This window comes from Gambusia affinis, linkage group LG16, assembly GCF_019740435.1.
Source record: "Gambusia affinis linkage group LG16, SWU_Gaff_1.0, whole genome shotgun sequence".
Taxonomy (NCBI): Eukaryota; Metazoa; Chordata; class Actinopteri; order Cyprinodontiformes; family Poeciliidae; genus Gambusia; species Gambusia affinis.
In genome coordinates, this window is record NC_057883.1 from 2,934,003 (window position 1) to 2,947,812 (window position 13,810).

Genomic DNA, 13,810 nt, shown 5'->3' on the forward strand with positions numbered 1-13,810 from the left:
GGATGTATAAACAAGTCTGAGTGGGCTAAACATTAGATCACTTCCTGGGTTTTATTTTTATTTGTGTGCTTTTGGAAACCTCCGTGCCATCCGGTTACAGGCTGAGGGATGAGTCACAAACAACAAATTACAGCCTCTGGAGTTTTAACCGAGACGAAGATGTGTGTTTGCTGTTTATTGCAGCAGAGCCACGTTGTTTATCTCAGCCAGGACTCTGAACAGGTTCTGTTCAGCTCAGCCCGTCACTGGGATCCTTCAGCTCTCATCTGGACAAACAAATCAGCCTAAACGAACAAATCCTTAAACTAACAGATGAGGACACGAAAATATGTAATCGCTGGGTCTGCGTCCAGCCAGAACACTGCAGCACAAGAAATCTGAAAAGTCTGAACAAGCCATGCTCCTGGTGTGGGAAGTTCTGGCGTAAAACAGGGAATCAAAACAGATTGGTTTACTCGTGCACTAAATTGTTCCACCAAAAAAAGTTGGGATGCACCGATATTAATTGTGCTGTTATGACTGAAAACCGATGCTATCTATATTTTCTTACACTTTCGACATTGTTTGAAAGAGACCACATCATCTACATTGCTTTTTTTAAAAATATATATATATATATATATATATATACACTTTATTTTTGATGAGATTTTTATACATGTCAAAACACAACACCAACAAGAAAAAGAAGAGAATAATAATAACAATAATAAATTAAATAAATAAATCACAAGTACAGTGAACAGCACTCAGAACAGAGATGTCACCAAGGAAAGAGGGCAGCAATACATCATAAAAAAATAAAACTGAGACAGACAGATTTTTGGTGAACACGTTACAAAGTTCCAAGAAGAGTCAAACAGGTGGGAGTTTCTTTCCAGAATTACCAAGTCCTGCCAAACCGCACAGCACCAAACCCCAACTACCACCCCAAATAATGAATCAATGATATTCAACTTACTTTCGAGTTCCTATATATTAACTATTTCAACCAATATTTTTTGAATTTTGTTTTCCTGGAGTCTTATGGAGAAGGTAAGCATTTCCATTTCACGTATCTCTTCTACAGTGGCTGACCAGTCACACAATGTTGGTGGGCTTCCACTCAGCCACTTTCTTGTAATTGATTTCTTTCCTGCCATCAGTAGTATTTTCAGAAGGTATAAGTTTTTTGTTTTAAATATGTGAAATATTACCAAACTAGCGATGTGACCTTTCCTGTGCTATTGTTTTATCCACAGTTTTCTCTCTACGTCATTGTTTTTTATTTTTAAGCAGCTATGAGACACTGTGACGAAACCTGAAACTGCTGCTGCGCAAGTTTCTTGATGGGTTGTTGCTAGGTAACCAAACTGTGACTGACTTAATCTATCCAACCAACTTTTTTTCTAGCTCACTGTGAGAGGCTGAGCAGCTAAGCTCTTTCCTCTGCCTACATCCCCCAGAATGCTCTATGGTTCTGGATCGGAGTTCAGTGAATATTCTACATATTGAATTTTTTTTAATCAGACGTATTATCTATTAATATTGATCACGTCTATCGCAATACATACAGTTAGATTTACTGTCCAGTCCTACTCAGAACCCTCGATCACTTTACTGTACAAATATCACATGACCATGTCTCTACCCTCCCCCTACAGAAACAAAAAACCTATTCTGGTTGTTAATGTTGATCCAGTTTTACAAAGCGGATCATAATGTGGCTTGCTAAAGAAAAGCCACCCCACATTATCATACTGCCACCACTGTGTCACTGTGTGATCTGAGGGTTAGTTTGCCGCCAATAGAAAAATGCATGTAGGCCAAAAGGTGTAAAAGTCAGTTAAGGAGGCCTGAATCTAATTTAGGGGTTCTAGATGAAGAGGAGGCTGGATATATTTGCACACCACACTTTTCAGAGATTTTTTTCTTTAAAAAAAAAAAATGGAATCAATGTAGCAATTTCATTTTAATGTTATATGCCAATACTGCTGTTATGCTACCGTTGGTCAGACCTGAAAAACATTGAAGGGGTGCTGAGTACATATGCAGGGCTCAGTAAGTCTTCAGTTCTCTTCACGTCAGAAAACCAAAAACACATCGACTTAAATAAGCCTCAGAGGTTCAACCTCCCACACAGGCTGAAACAGGGAGGCACTGAAGATTAATTAACTCTTTGTTATTCCTTACTTAGGGGAGCTTTTACTTTGAGAACCTCGAGTACACAAGGGATGGTTTTCTTAAATTACTAAGCTCTGCATTTCCTTTTAATCTAACACAATGGATGAAAATGATCCGAGTTCAAATATATTACATAAGCAAAGCAGTTATGAAAAACAAAATCTTCCAACAAAAAACATTTTTAACCTCCACCTTCTGTTTTCTTCCTAAAAAGAAGAAAAGAAGAATTGTTCATCCATGTTAAAAACAGCAGCACAGATTTACATTCCACATTCAGTGGGCTCACAGTTGTGCTAATATTGGCTAATGTTAGCTTACGTCAGAAGTTACTGGGGCATCACAGACGTTAATGGGTCAACATGCTAACTTTAGCTTGGGAAATTCATTTCGAACAACGACTGCCTTTGGCTGAAGTTATGTAATCTTGATTTAAAGCAGCTGGTTAATTAAAAATACAATAAATTTCTTAATGGCAGTACCTGATGTCTGATTAAACAATGCAGTAAGAAGATAAAAACAAGTTGTTGTTTTTTTTTTGTTTAGATGAAGATTTGTTGTGATTTAATAAGAAAAGTGTGCATGCTAACAGACTTAGCTTTAAGTCTCCTCTGTTTACATTTCGTCAAGACTCCCACCTTGATCTTTGACAGCGCTCCCATCCAGAGCTCTGGAGAGTTCAGATGTGTGAACTCAACCATGCATAACAAACTACTGAACGGACATCTTCAGGCTCTAAAGACAAAACACCCTCCTGTCTGCCTTCAGCCTCTCCCCCATTTGCACTGTTACGTAAAAGTCCAGTCTAATTCAGGTTGGCTGTTTTTCTGGAGCGCTGGCTGACAATCCTGCATCACCCCGACCAAACGGTTAAAATCAGCTGGAACGGCACTTCTGGAAAGACACTTTCTACAACAGATTAAGGGAATTATTACCACAGAAAGGACAGAGCACCGATCATAGTTTTCAGGCCGATCAGAGATCTTTAAAAAGCCTCAATTCCCGATCCCGATTTTAGCAGATACCGATTTCTTTTCTTGTCAGAAGAATCACTAAATATAGATTTAGTGATTTCTAAGCTCATGTTGTCATCTTAAAAAGACACTAGGCTGACAACAGTGAGGTGACTATTGTTATCAGTCTTCTTAAATAATATTGGCTGCCACAATAAGCAATTAATCAATCGCATCATTAAATTAGCTCCATAATTTCAAACCTTGATCTTTTCTGACAGAAAATTTGTTTACAGAGTTGATAATCCATTTTATTAGTGGTTTTGATTGGAAAGCGGGTTTATTTTCTTTTTATTTACTGTTTTTGGTTGTTATCTTTTAATTTGGATATTTAAAGTATCTTCCAGATCCAGTGTCAAGTGATCTGTGCAAAATTAACCAAACTTGCGTTTGGTTAATTTTGTTGTTGTTATGACATTGTCAATCTATTACTTGGAAAAATTACTAGGACAAATTATCTTGTTGTCCTGAGAGGTTTCGATGACCTCAGTTCATCGAAATAAGGTCTATGATGCCAAACTGTCAAAATGTGACCTCTGTCCATCACTGCCTTTAACAGGTATGGATTCTGAGGTCCAGACTGGTGAGGAATTTACGACATTCCAGGTGAAAACTGTGACCTAATTGGGAATTCCGGTAAAATATTCTATCATTCAATAGCAGGGAGTGGAATGTACCTTTAGTTTGGTAAATTAGCTCATTAACTGTTGGGTAAAAGAGTGTTTTAAAAGGATGAGTGAATGCTGATAAAGCTTCTGAACCAATTCGTGACTGGATGTCCTTCATCTCAACGAGAAAAGGAAGAGAGAAAACAGCCAGTTTGTCTATAAATGGAAACGTGACATGAACACGACTTTGTTTTTTTAGGCTCAACGTGCCCTGGTTCCTTAAAATAAACATTAAAAGAAGTCAAATACTTTCTGGAACGGCATGAGGAATAATCTGACAACTATGTTTTAGTTTTGTTTTTTTTTCTTGGCTGTGACAAAGCAGGAACCTAAAAACAACAAGAACCGACACAAAGGCTTCACGCCTTGTGTTTCTGTGAACGGCGGCGTCATGACTCAGAGTCTTTGTGTCACAGCAAACGCCAAAGGGCCCGGGCCCCTGAGCTACAAAGGCAACAATCAATGGAGCTTTGGAAAAACTGATGGAAAACCACTGGCTGAGCACAGAGGGAGACCAGGGGCAGAGAGGAGAGCCGGGAGGCGGGACCAGCATCAGCCGTTCGCTGCTCTCATCTGTGTGACGGTTTCAAAAGAACGAGTCGATGCTGCTCTCATTTCCCAGAAAACTGCAGCGCCGGGAGTCACAGAGGCATGATGGGACAAAACACTAGTCTGCCTTGTTAGTGAGGACACCACCCATCAAAGACACAGGAAACAGAGCTCAGGTTTAACTCGCAGACTGATCGTCTAAGAGCACAAAACCAAGTTCCTGCAGGTTTCAGGAAGTCAAATTTAAGACTTTTTAAGACCTTTTTTTAATTGCACCTTGAATTGAAGACAAAATGAAAAATTATGGGTTGGTAACAGAAGTGAGCCAGCAGTAAAACCAAACCTCATAGTTACATTTGCACTTACCCAGGATACACAGAAAAGTTAGCAAGCAGTTTAATGTTAGCAGCCATTTAGCGGCAGCCTCAAAAACCTCCCAGTCGCAGAAGGACATAAAGACGTCTGCACACGACTCAAACGTTCGCCTGACAAAAACGTCCCAAGAGAAAAATGTAGTACAGAAAAAAATCTTTTTTTTTTTTTTTTTTAGTTGGAGAAATTACAAATTAATTTCTTCTTTTTTTAAAAGATCTTTTTAATCCCATCATGAATTAAATTTAAGACTGAAAAAAACTATAAATGTAGGAATGTTTAGGGGCTACTGCTGCCTTGTTAAGAATAAAAAAACTCCCATAATGCCAAGGTTAAAAAAAAATGTCTTGTTTTGCACAGAATGCACCTAGCCTTGAATGAAATAGGCAACAGGAAATAAATACTTTTTTTGCTGTAATCCCATTTTTATGTGCCTGGTCATTAATGCTACTAATGACATGCAACCACAAACAGACTTCTGTGTGAACAGAACCCCAAAGTGACGCAGCGCTCCGTTTACAGTCTGACCCTTAAAGCTGCGGACACTTTAAAATCATATCTGATTTAGTTCCACATATGCAAGTGGGACAGTTTGGATATTTTGGGGGGTGAAAAGTTTGGAATTGTGGCCAGACTGCCCAGAAAAATAAAATAAAAATAAGAATTTAAAAATATTATCACATAGGTCACGTTTAGGGAAAAAAAAAAGGTTTGGGTCACATTTGCCTGCTGTGTGAATATATATTTATGTGTTCTAATGGTCCAGTCAAAGTCCAGATGGAAGGCATCCTTGGTAAGCCTTGATAATTCACCTGAACCGACAGTCTCTATTCAGTCTGAATAAGCTGAAGATATTTTGTAAAAAAGAAAAGAAAAAAAAAGACAACAATGTTCATCTCCAAATGTGCAAAGTTGGTACTGAATGGAGGTGGTCTAAATATAAATGCACGCCACACCTTTCAGACTTTTGTTAAAGAAAACGAAGACAAGTTTGATTTTCCTTCCACTTCACAGTGTGACTGTGTGGGCATGCGGCACAAAAAACACAGAGAGGAGCTGAGGCTTGTGGTTGGAACAGGACAGAATGTGAAAAAAAGTTCAAGCGGTACAAAGACTTTTGCCAAGAGCAAATGAAAACCAACCCAGCTACGACCACCGACAATTACATTTATTCATCATGGAGGTTAAGACGATGAAGAAACTGGGGAAGCAGGGGGAACAAAAAAAAAACCTCTTCTATGTATAGTGAGAATGATCAGAAGTTTTTTAGATTCAAATCAAATGCAAAGGTCATGATAATGCCGAGTCATCTCAACTTCACGAGCCAGAAAAGCCACACAGTTACAGTCACCGTGCAGAAGCTGCTTGCTAGGTACAATTTATACAGAAGAGACTGGAGAGAGCAAATTACCTTCTGAAGGCTGTTTGGATTCAGCTGTGTCTTGTCTATTATCTTAATTGCCACCTGTGGAAAGGGAAAAAAAAATTAGAACTTAGTCAGAGGTGGAAAAGTGTGAAAAAGACAGAGCCAACACCTGTATAATTGAAAACAACACAGGAATTGGAGTGCTATAAACCAAAGTGACTGTAGTGCTACCATTCACAGAGTTTAGAGGCCGTCTGAAAGCACAACGGAGAGGAACGTCAATCATTTCTGAAATCAAACGCTCAGCAGCAGCCTGGCTGAACAACTGACTTAGCAACCAGATTTCAATTCTTTATTCCAAAAATTAGATCCAGTACAATTTAAATTCAATCTATAATTATACAGTTAAATCTACAATATTTACTTTTCACATGTTATTACTTTAGTTTGTGCATTTGTAATTTATTTTTTATATTTCAAACTTCCTGTCTGTTTTTCCTATTTCTATATTTTGCTATTGTTACATTTCAACTCAAAACAAAAACTATTTTAATTTTTAAATGTGGAATTCTATTTTTATTTCTGAATTTTGCAAAAATGTTCTTATTTCGTTTCTGCTTACATTCCCTTAAATTATATTTCTATTTTACTTCATATAACTACATTTCTCATTTCTACAGCTGTAACTTAGAGGAGTAGTATCAAGTGTTTTCAAGGCACATGGTGCCATTTTATAGCACACTAAAGTAACTGTTACCTTCAGTAGTTATAAAAATGCTGTATATAACTCAAATATAAGAAATTTGAGTGAAACTTAACACCTTGAAATTGGACCTCTGTCTCTTTAAGAAGCTCCTTCTATTTCTGAAGCTCCACCTTCAGAAAGGCAGCACAACATGGCTCCTCTATTAACACTTAGCAACATTTTACCAGCATTGCTCAGAGAAGTAAATCTTATAATGAGCTCAGCAGATGTGCTGCTCCAACAGGTGTTTGCTTATTGCTCTTGGCTAGTCTGAAGGAGCTGACTTTAGAGAACCTACTTTTGAAAGTAAAAGACAGTGATCTCTGCAGCTTACCTCTCTGCCGGTGAGGATGTGCCGGGCTAGTTTAACTTTGGCGAAGTTGCCTTTGCCGATGGTCTTGAGCAGCCGGTAGTTGCCCACATGGGGTTGCTGCGACTCGTCCGAGCTGCGGGATCGCATGCCGGTCCGACCTGAGCGTGTGCTGAGCTCCTGGCGCCCGTTGCTGTGAGATGTGTGCTGCGGACAGAACAACAGCGTTAGAGAACTGCTGCAGTGCTTCAAGTACCAGTAAACTGTTGATTAAACGAAATCCACTTTTCTGGTTGATCACCGATTATAAAGGCTGACCTGTGACCTCTGTTTGCACACACCTGGTGTGTACCGAGTAAAATCATGACATTCTCTTATTACCAGCAGAATTGCTTTTTTTGTCCAGAGTTGGGCTATTTTCAGCTTACTCAGTAGGGAACTTCAAGATCTGACACATTTCCAATCAGTGTTAACATTATGTGGTGTTGAGGTTGTTACTGAGTGAAGAAGCCTGAAGGAAGGAAGACGTGTTACTAACGCTAACTAAAAGGAACATGTTAAGCCCTGTCTGTTTTAGTCAAGCTGCAGGAGACAGCTTTCAGCAGATAACGGGAAGACTGAATGAAGTGCAGCTAACACAGTCTGTCCTGTTCTTTCAAAGTTTCAACTTGTTATGAAACATGCTGAATATGAAATGTTGGCAGCCTTCTGGAAGGCTCAGAGAAATGTTAACATTTCGGCTTAGCATTGAAATGCTCATAGAGACACAATACTTGTCACGCCAAATGCTAAAGACAACTTCAAACAGATAAAGAAATTGTGATGTTAAATTTTAAATGAGTAAAATCTTGTTTTACACACACAAGGTGTAAACAATGAATCACTGCTTACAGCAGGAATACTGAAGAATTACTTTCAAACACAAATCGAGATTGGGACTAAACCACAATTATGACTGGTTCTGTTCAAATTATCACTACATTAAGTCATAGTCATTTCTTCAGTAATCAGCACTAACATAGAAATATGACTATTGTTATCTTTCCAACTTAACAGGTTTCTGTTTTCGGAATCAGAGTCTGACTCATCCTGGAAGCTCCACATCTCAGCCTCTTTACTGCAGAAAAGACACCAGAAGCAGGAGTTTACTACAGAATCCTTACAAACTACTCCAGCGTTTGACTGTCCTTGGACATGTTTCACCTAAAGTATTGCACTCAAAAGGTTAATTGAAATTAATGCTAGGGTTATCATATATGAGCACACAAAGCCTTTCGAGTTCACAGAACTTTTGTGTTACACGTGGAAGCTTTTCATCTTAGATCAAATGTATGGGTGCATCAATAAATCACACCAGTTTCCTTAATATATAGTGTCTAACAATCGTCACCCCACTGTTGCCAACTTAGCAACTTTGTCAATATATTTAGTAACTTTTCAGGAAAAAAAAAAAGAAAGAAAATTGGTATTGGTCAAGATTGGAAGGTCATGCTAAATGTTACGGAAAAGGACCTGAGGCACGTTTAGTTAAACCTCTCTTAACAGGAAGGGACGCGTGTCTGAATTAAAGCTGAAGGGTCAATCAATTAATCAGTCTGGGCAAACAAGCTGCTAGTGCATAACTTACGCTAAAGAACAACCAGAACCAACACACCTCAGATGAAAACATTACATCACAGCTCCAATAATTAATGTGCTAACAGTGCTAGTCAACATTGTTGGTTGTCTTCATAAGCTCTGACTGGCGGCTGCTCTGGCCTCAGTCTCAGAGTTTTGTTTTTGTCCCACTTTGATTAAAGCTGCGAAAAAAACTTCTCTGGAAGTGGACCAGAAAAAAATGGAATCGCTCACACTATTTATGTTATGTAGTCAAGCTAAAAAACAAAACAGGAAATATAATGTTGGTCGATAAGCTTTGTTATGGTGCAGCCTGAAATCAAGTACAGTCACAGTTTAAAAGTTGTGTCGTCACAGAAAGGCCTGTTTTGTCCCTTTGTCTCCAAACGACTGGCGGAAACAAACTGAGCAGACAGATACTCTGTGTGGTCCGGTATTGATTAGCAGGGAGTCTCTGCCCCCCCTTCCTCTTAACTACCAACTAACTAACGCCGTTACCTCTGAAGAATGTGTAGAGAACAGCGTGCTGTACTGGTGCAGAGTTGGCAAAGAAATTTGGAATTCAGCACATTTACCTCCGTTTAAACAAAATGTTCAAAGTAAAGTTAGCACCGTTTTTCTGACCGGTATCGGCTGATGATAAACCTCACATCTGAGTCGGAAGTGAGAAAAGTGGGACGGTGAGTTCCTACCGTTACTGAGCAGAAAATGCAGTGAAGAGAGAACATTTCTGTCAGATAAAGATTTAAATTTAAGACCTACTTCAATGTCAGAAATAACTTCTTTAACTTTTTCTCAACATACTTCACAATTTAAGGTAAAATGACTTTTCAACTCATTCTGATTTTAGTCACGTGTTTGTTCTACTATGGAAGTACTGCAGGTTATATGATAGTTTTCTTTTGGCTATTGAAGTTGAAGTTGTTGTTTCCTTTCTTAATTGCCAAACCCTCAGTTTAGATTCTTGCCTGCAGTCAGTTCGTCTCTTCCTTTTGTACCTTTAAAACCATTTCAGTACTTAAACCGTGTTGTAGTTTTGACTCATGTTATTTCATGAAACTGCGTTGAAAACTGTTTCACATCCTATTATTTCTGCTCTGCCCCACATTCGGTCTAACCGACTTATGAAACGTGACAGATTATTGATGACTCTAGATCAAATCACAATAACCAAGTCAGCTCCAGTTGGTAGGGATTACTTACTGAAGTCATATAACCACGTTGTTTTACTGCAAACAATACATACTGCAAAAACTAAATGTTACTGTGGGCAGCAGAAAAGCTATGAGGGATGTTTCTCAAATCTGTTAATTGTGGCTCTTCAAGGAAAACTGGAATAATGAAAAACACTACTGACAGAATAAAATATAGAAACATTTAAAAAGGAAAGGATGTACAAAATGTCAGACTTATGACAGAAAATCTAATAAACGTCTTGACTTTCATCCATTGCATTTCTCAAAAAGAAAAAGTCAGCACCAGAGCTTTTATGGGAGAAGCAAAGAGTGTACAGACTTACTAGGTATTTTAATGTTTAAGATCAATGAGAGGAAATCTGCAAATATTCATAAATATTTAAAGCCCGGAGTTAGGATGCCTAAATTTACAACATTTTAATACCTCACTGAAACCTTTAGTTGCGTGACTGAAGGTCGGACTTTTAAAAAAATGCAGAGTACAAACAGTTCCAATACTGATGGGGACAGACTTCACAGTACCGGACATCATCCACAGCATGTCATACAGAAACCAAGATTGAAAGGACAGAACTTTTTGTCTTTTAAGATATCAGTTTAATCATTTTAAATTATTTTTATAGAACTGATTTCTCTCTAACTGGGAAATTTTCAAAATCTCAGTGTGTCTCTGGACAGACTGCACTCAGACCGCCAGACAAACCATCTCAGGCCGTCTCAAAGTGCAGAGAAAATATCCTCAAAACCTTTCAGTCTATTCCCACCTGTTCATAGCGCTACCTGGGTGTGATCAGGTCCCCCCGCTGGGTGTTCAGGGTCTGTCATAAAGTGGGAAACGTAACTTTCACAGTTGAAACTTCCACACAGATCAACCTTTTTACACAGGGACCAAATATGAAAAGCAAAACAACATGAAATCAAACTTAAAAATAAAAACAAAACTCAGTGGAGGAGCTGCAGTTTCAGTCCAAGTCACTCGACCCTGAAAACGTCAAAGCTTGAAGGAAGTAGACGTGAAAAACATCAGTAGACCATAATAAGGTCAGTTTAACCCTGAACTCTGCCAGACGGAGTTTAATTCTCTACAGGAATATTTTTGGGCTTCTGACTGGAAACAGTGCTGCAGACAAAAATATCATAAACTAGGATAAGGTCACTGCAGGCGGAATACAATAACTCAATATTAGAACCTAACTGTGGAAAAAACAACATCTAATCCTAACATTTTGTTTCATTTTCCAGCTCCTGACTTCCTGTGGGGAGACTGAAAAAAAAAAAAAAAAAGAAACATTCCTTAATGAAAGTCCTTCGTTTCTTTCGGAAAAGTTACTCACAAAGCTGCGGTGTCTCCTGGCTGCCTGGGACCCTGTCATGTCTCAGCCCGCTGATACGCTCCAACAATGCCGGTTCGTCCCGACTCCAGAGCCCCAGTGACCACACAGGAGAAAGCTCCCGTTTAGTCAAGCCGAATGCTGACACGCCCAAACCCAGAACCGGCCCCACACGCTTTCAAAATAAAAGCCGCTTCGCTCGCGTTGGGAACATGGAGTCCTCCATTTCTTATCCGCGTTAACATCAGCTAAAAGTACCATCTAAAACTCCTTATTGGTTGGTTTGTTGACACAGAACGGAGGCGGAGCAGGCGCCGCATGCTAGCCGCTAAAGAAGCCGCTTCCTCCCGCTGAATCAATAGTTCTGAGCTGTTTGTGCTCCGTGTTATCTCCAGCTGAGTGCGTGCCGCTGCCGTGACGAGTCATGAGACGGAGGAGGTCACGCGCAGGTGTTTGGGGCTTGCACCCGCAGGAATGGAGAAAGAAAGAAAAGAGGCCGACTCTAGGGAACTCTTTCAGGGGTTAATTGTGTTTCATAAGAAAATAACGCAAAGTAAAAAAGAAAAAAACTGATGCATTTGAAAATTCCCCCAAAATATATTTTCTTTCATTTCCTGAGCTAATTTTCACATTCGTTTCACTAGGGAACAAGCAATTTGTTTTAAAAAGGTTTGATAAAGTGGTCAGAAAAAACATTTCTTGAAAACATTTTTGTTATTATTGTAGTTAAGGAAAAAAAAAATTATAAAACCAATCTAAAAATATCAAAATAAAATATTAAAAATAATTATAGTCAGCGTGTTTTTAATGACTTATTGTTTGAACAAACATGGTTGTAATTGCATTTCTTATTGAATGGAAACACTACAGTTGAAAAATTTAATTTTTTTGACATATGCAAGATATTGGCAAAGTTTTGTTTGTAATGGACTATTAACGGCACCCGTGTCGACATGACCTTGGTTACAAAAATCAGCAAGCCACGTCCGTCTTCATTTAATTGTGGGAAAGCAGCAGAACCTTCTGTTAGCGGTGCACTGTTTGCAGTTTTCTGGGCGATCACTGTGACCTGTCGATTCTGACCGATACTAATTTTCTTTTACCCTGAAAAGTGGCCAAGCGACAAAGTCGATAAGTTGGCAACAGTGGGGATGTGTGGACGTGAGCTGGTGGGTGGGTTCATCAGTAACATCCTCTCTCACAGCAAGGTGAGAGAAAGCAGTGTAAACTTTTACAGATTTCAAGCCACGACCACAGTATTCTATGTATTTCAATGGGACTCTATGCAATTAAAACAAAAAGAAAAAGAAATTGAACAGAACTTGGAAAAACAGAAGAAAATTCTCGTGCTTTCTTGGCATATTTATACAGAAAAATCTGAAAAGTGTTACTTTTACAGATGGAGGCAACAAAACCACCACATTCTGTTGTATCTACAATGAAATCAAGTGTTTTGGTGCCAGTCTGCCAGCCCTGTGCACCTAAAGACTGAAATGTTTGCCATCTCTTTCCTCCCTTCCAGAGCAGCTCCAGCTCAGTCAGACTGGATGGAGAACATTTGTGATCATCACCTCTAACGTCTTGACCCAGATTCTCTGACAACGGGCCATTGTGAGACATGAAAATGCTTTGATGGAACTCATTAGCTCTAACTGCATCTTCAGAATGGATGTTGTGTTGGAAAGGGAAATTCTCACCTCTGTCCAGCTCCATCCATCCTGCAGACAGGTATTCACACAGCAGCTGCTGCTGCCATGGTGACCGTGGGATCAGATTGTCACTTATAGAAATTTTGCATAGTGACCAAAAAGTTCAATTTTGCACTCATCACATTTTACTTTTTTTTTATGTAAATGGATTTCTTATAGTTTTCTACTTGTAATATATATTGCAAGTATGTGTGTGTGTGTATCATGCCAGATTTGTGGAGTGCACAGCTTTATATACTATACTTTATTAGTAAAACCGCACAAAACATACATTTAGTTTAACATTCTTATTTAAGCAAAGTGATTCAGCGTAGAGTACATGAATGTTAAATATATTATTATTTTTAGTGATGATTTTCAGTTCACGTAAAGGATTAAAAATAGTCGGTTTGAAATAATTCCGACCGAGGCATTTATTTTTAAGATTTCAGGCCGGAAGCACAGATGGTTGCATCACAACCGGCTTGACAACTTTTTGTTTCTCACAGGGAGATTCAAGCTACCACGAAGGGGCGGGACCAAAGCTGCTCCAATCTGGGAGCTGACTGGATGAAACCTATTGGTGACAGCTGCGGCAGCCAATAGGAAGCCGAGACAGAAACTTACTGTTGCCTGCCAGAATCAGCAGGCAAAGTACTTTAGTTTTGTTCATGGTTAGGCCTAAACCTCCCGACTGCACCTTATTATCTATAAGAATACAAATTTGGCGTCAAGTAAAGCATTAAGCTTAGAATAAATAGATGCATCCACATCAAAGATGAACTGGACGTGATT

The 13,810-nt window shown here is 39.0% G+C and overlaps 1 protein-coding gene across 20 annotated transcripts in view; it reads right to left on the reverse strand.

Moving 5' to 3' along the window:
* Positions 1 to 13,810, reverse strand: part of mark3a (MAP/microtubule affinity-regulating kinase 3a) — a 49,113-nt gene that overhangs the window by 34,509 nt on the left and 794 nt on the right. For 18 of the 20 annotated variants that reach the window (XM_044142831.1, XM_044142830.1, XM_044142828.1 and 15 more), the window contains exons 2-3: positions 7,208 to 7,390; positions 6,174 to 6,227 (exon numbers count right to left, since the gene is read on the reverse strand). In XM_044142831.1, the coding sequence (XP_043998766.1) occupies positions 6,174 to 6,227; positions 7,208 to 7,390 (237 nt within the window). Of the gene's footprint in view, positions 1 to 6,173; positions 6,228 to 7,207; positions 7,391 to 11,330; positions 11,659 to 13,810 lie in introns of those variants that run through there. The other 2 variants (XM_044142814.1, XM_044142827.1) reach the window with 2 other exon arrangements.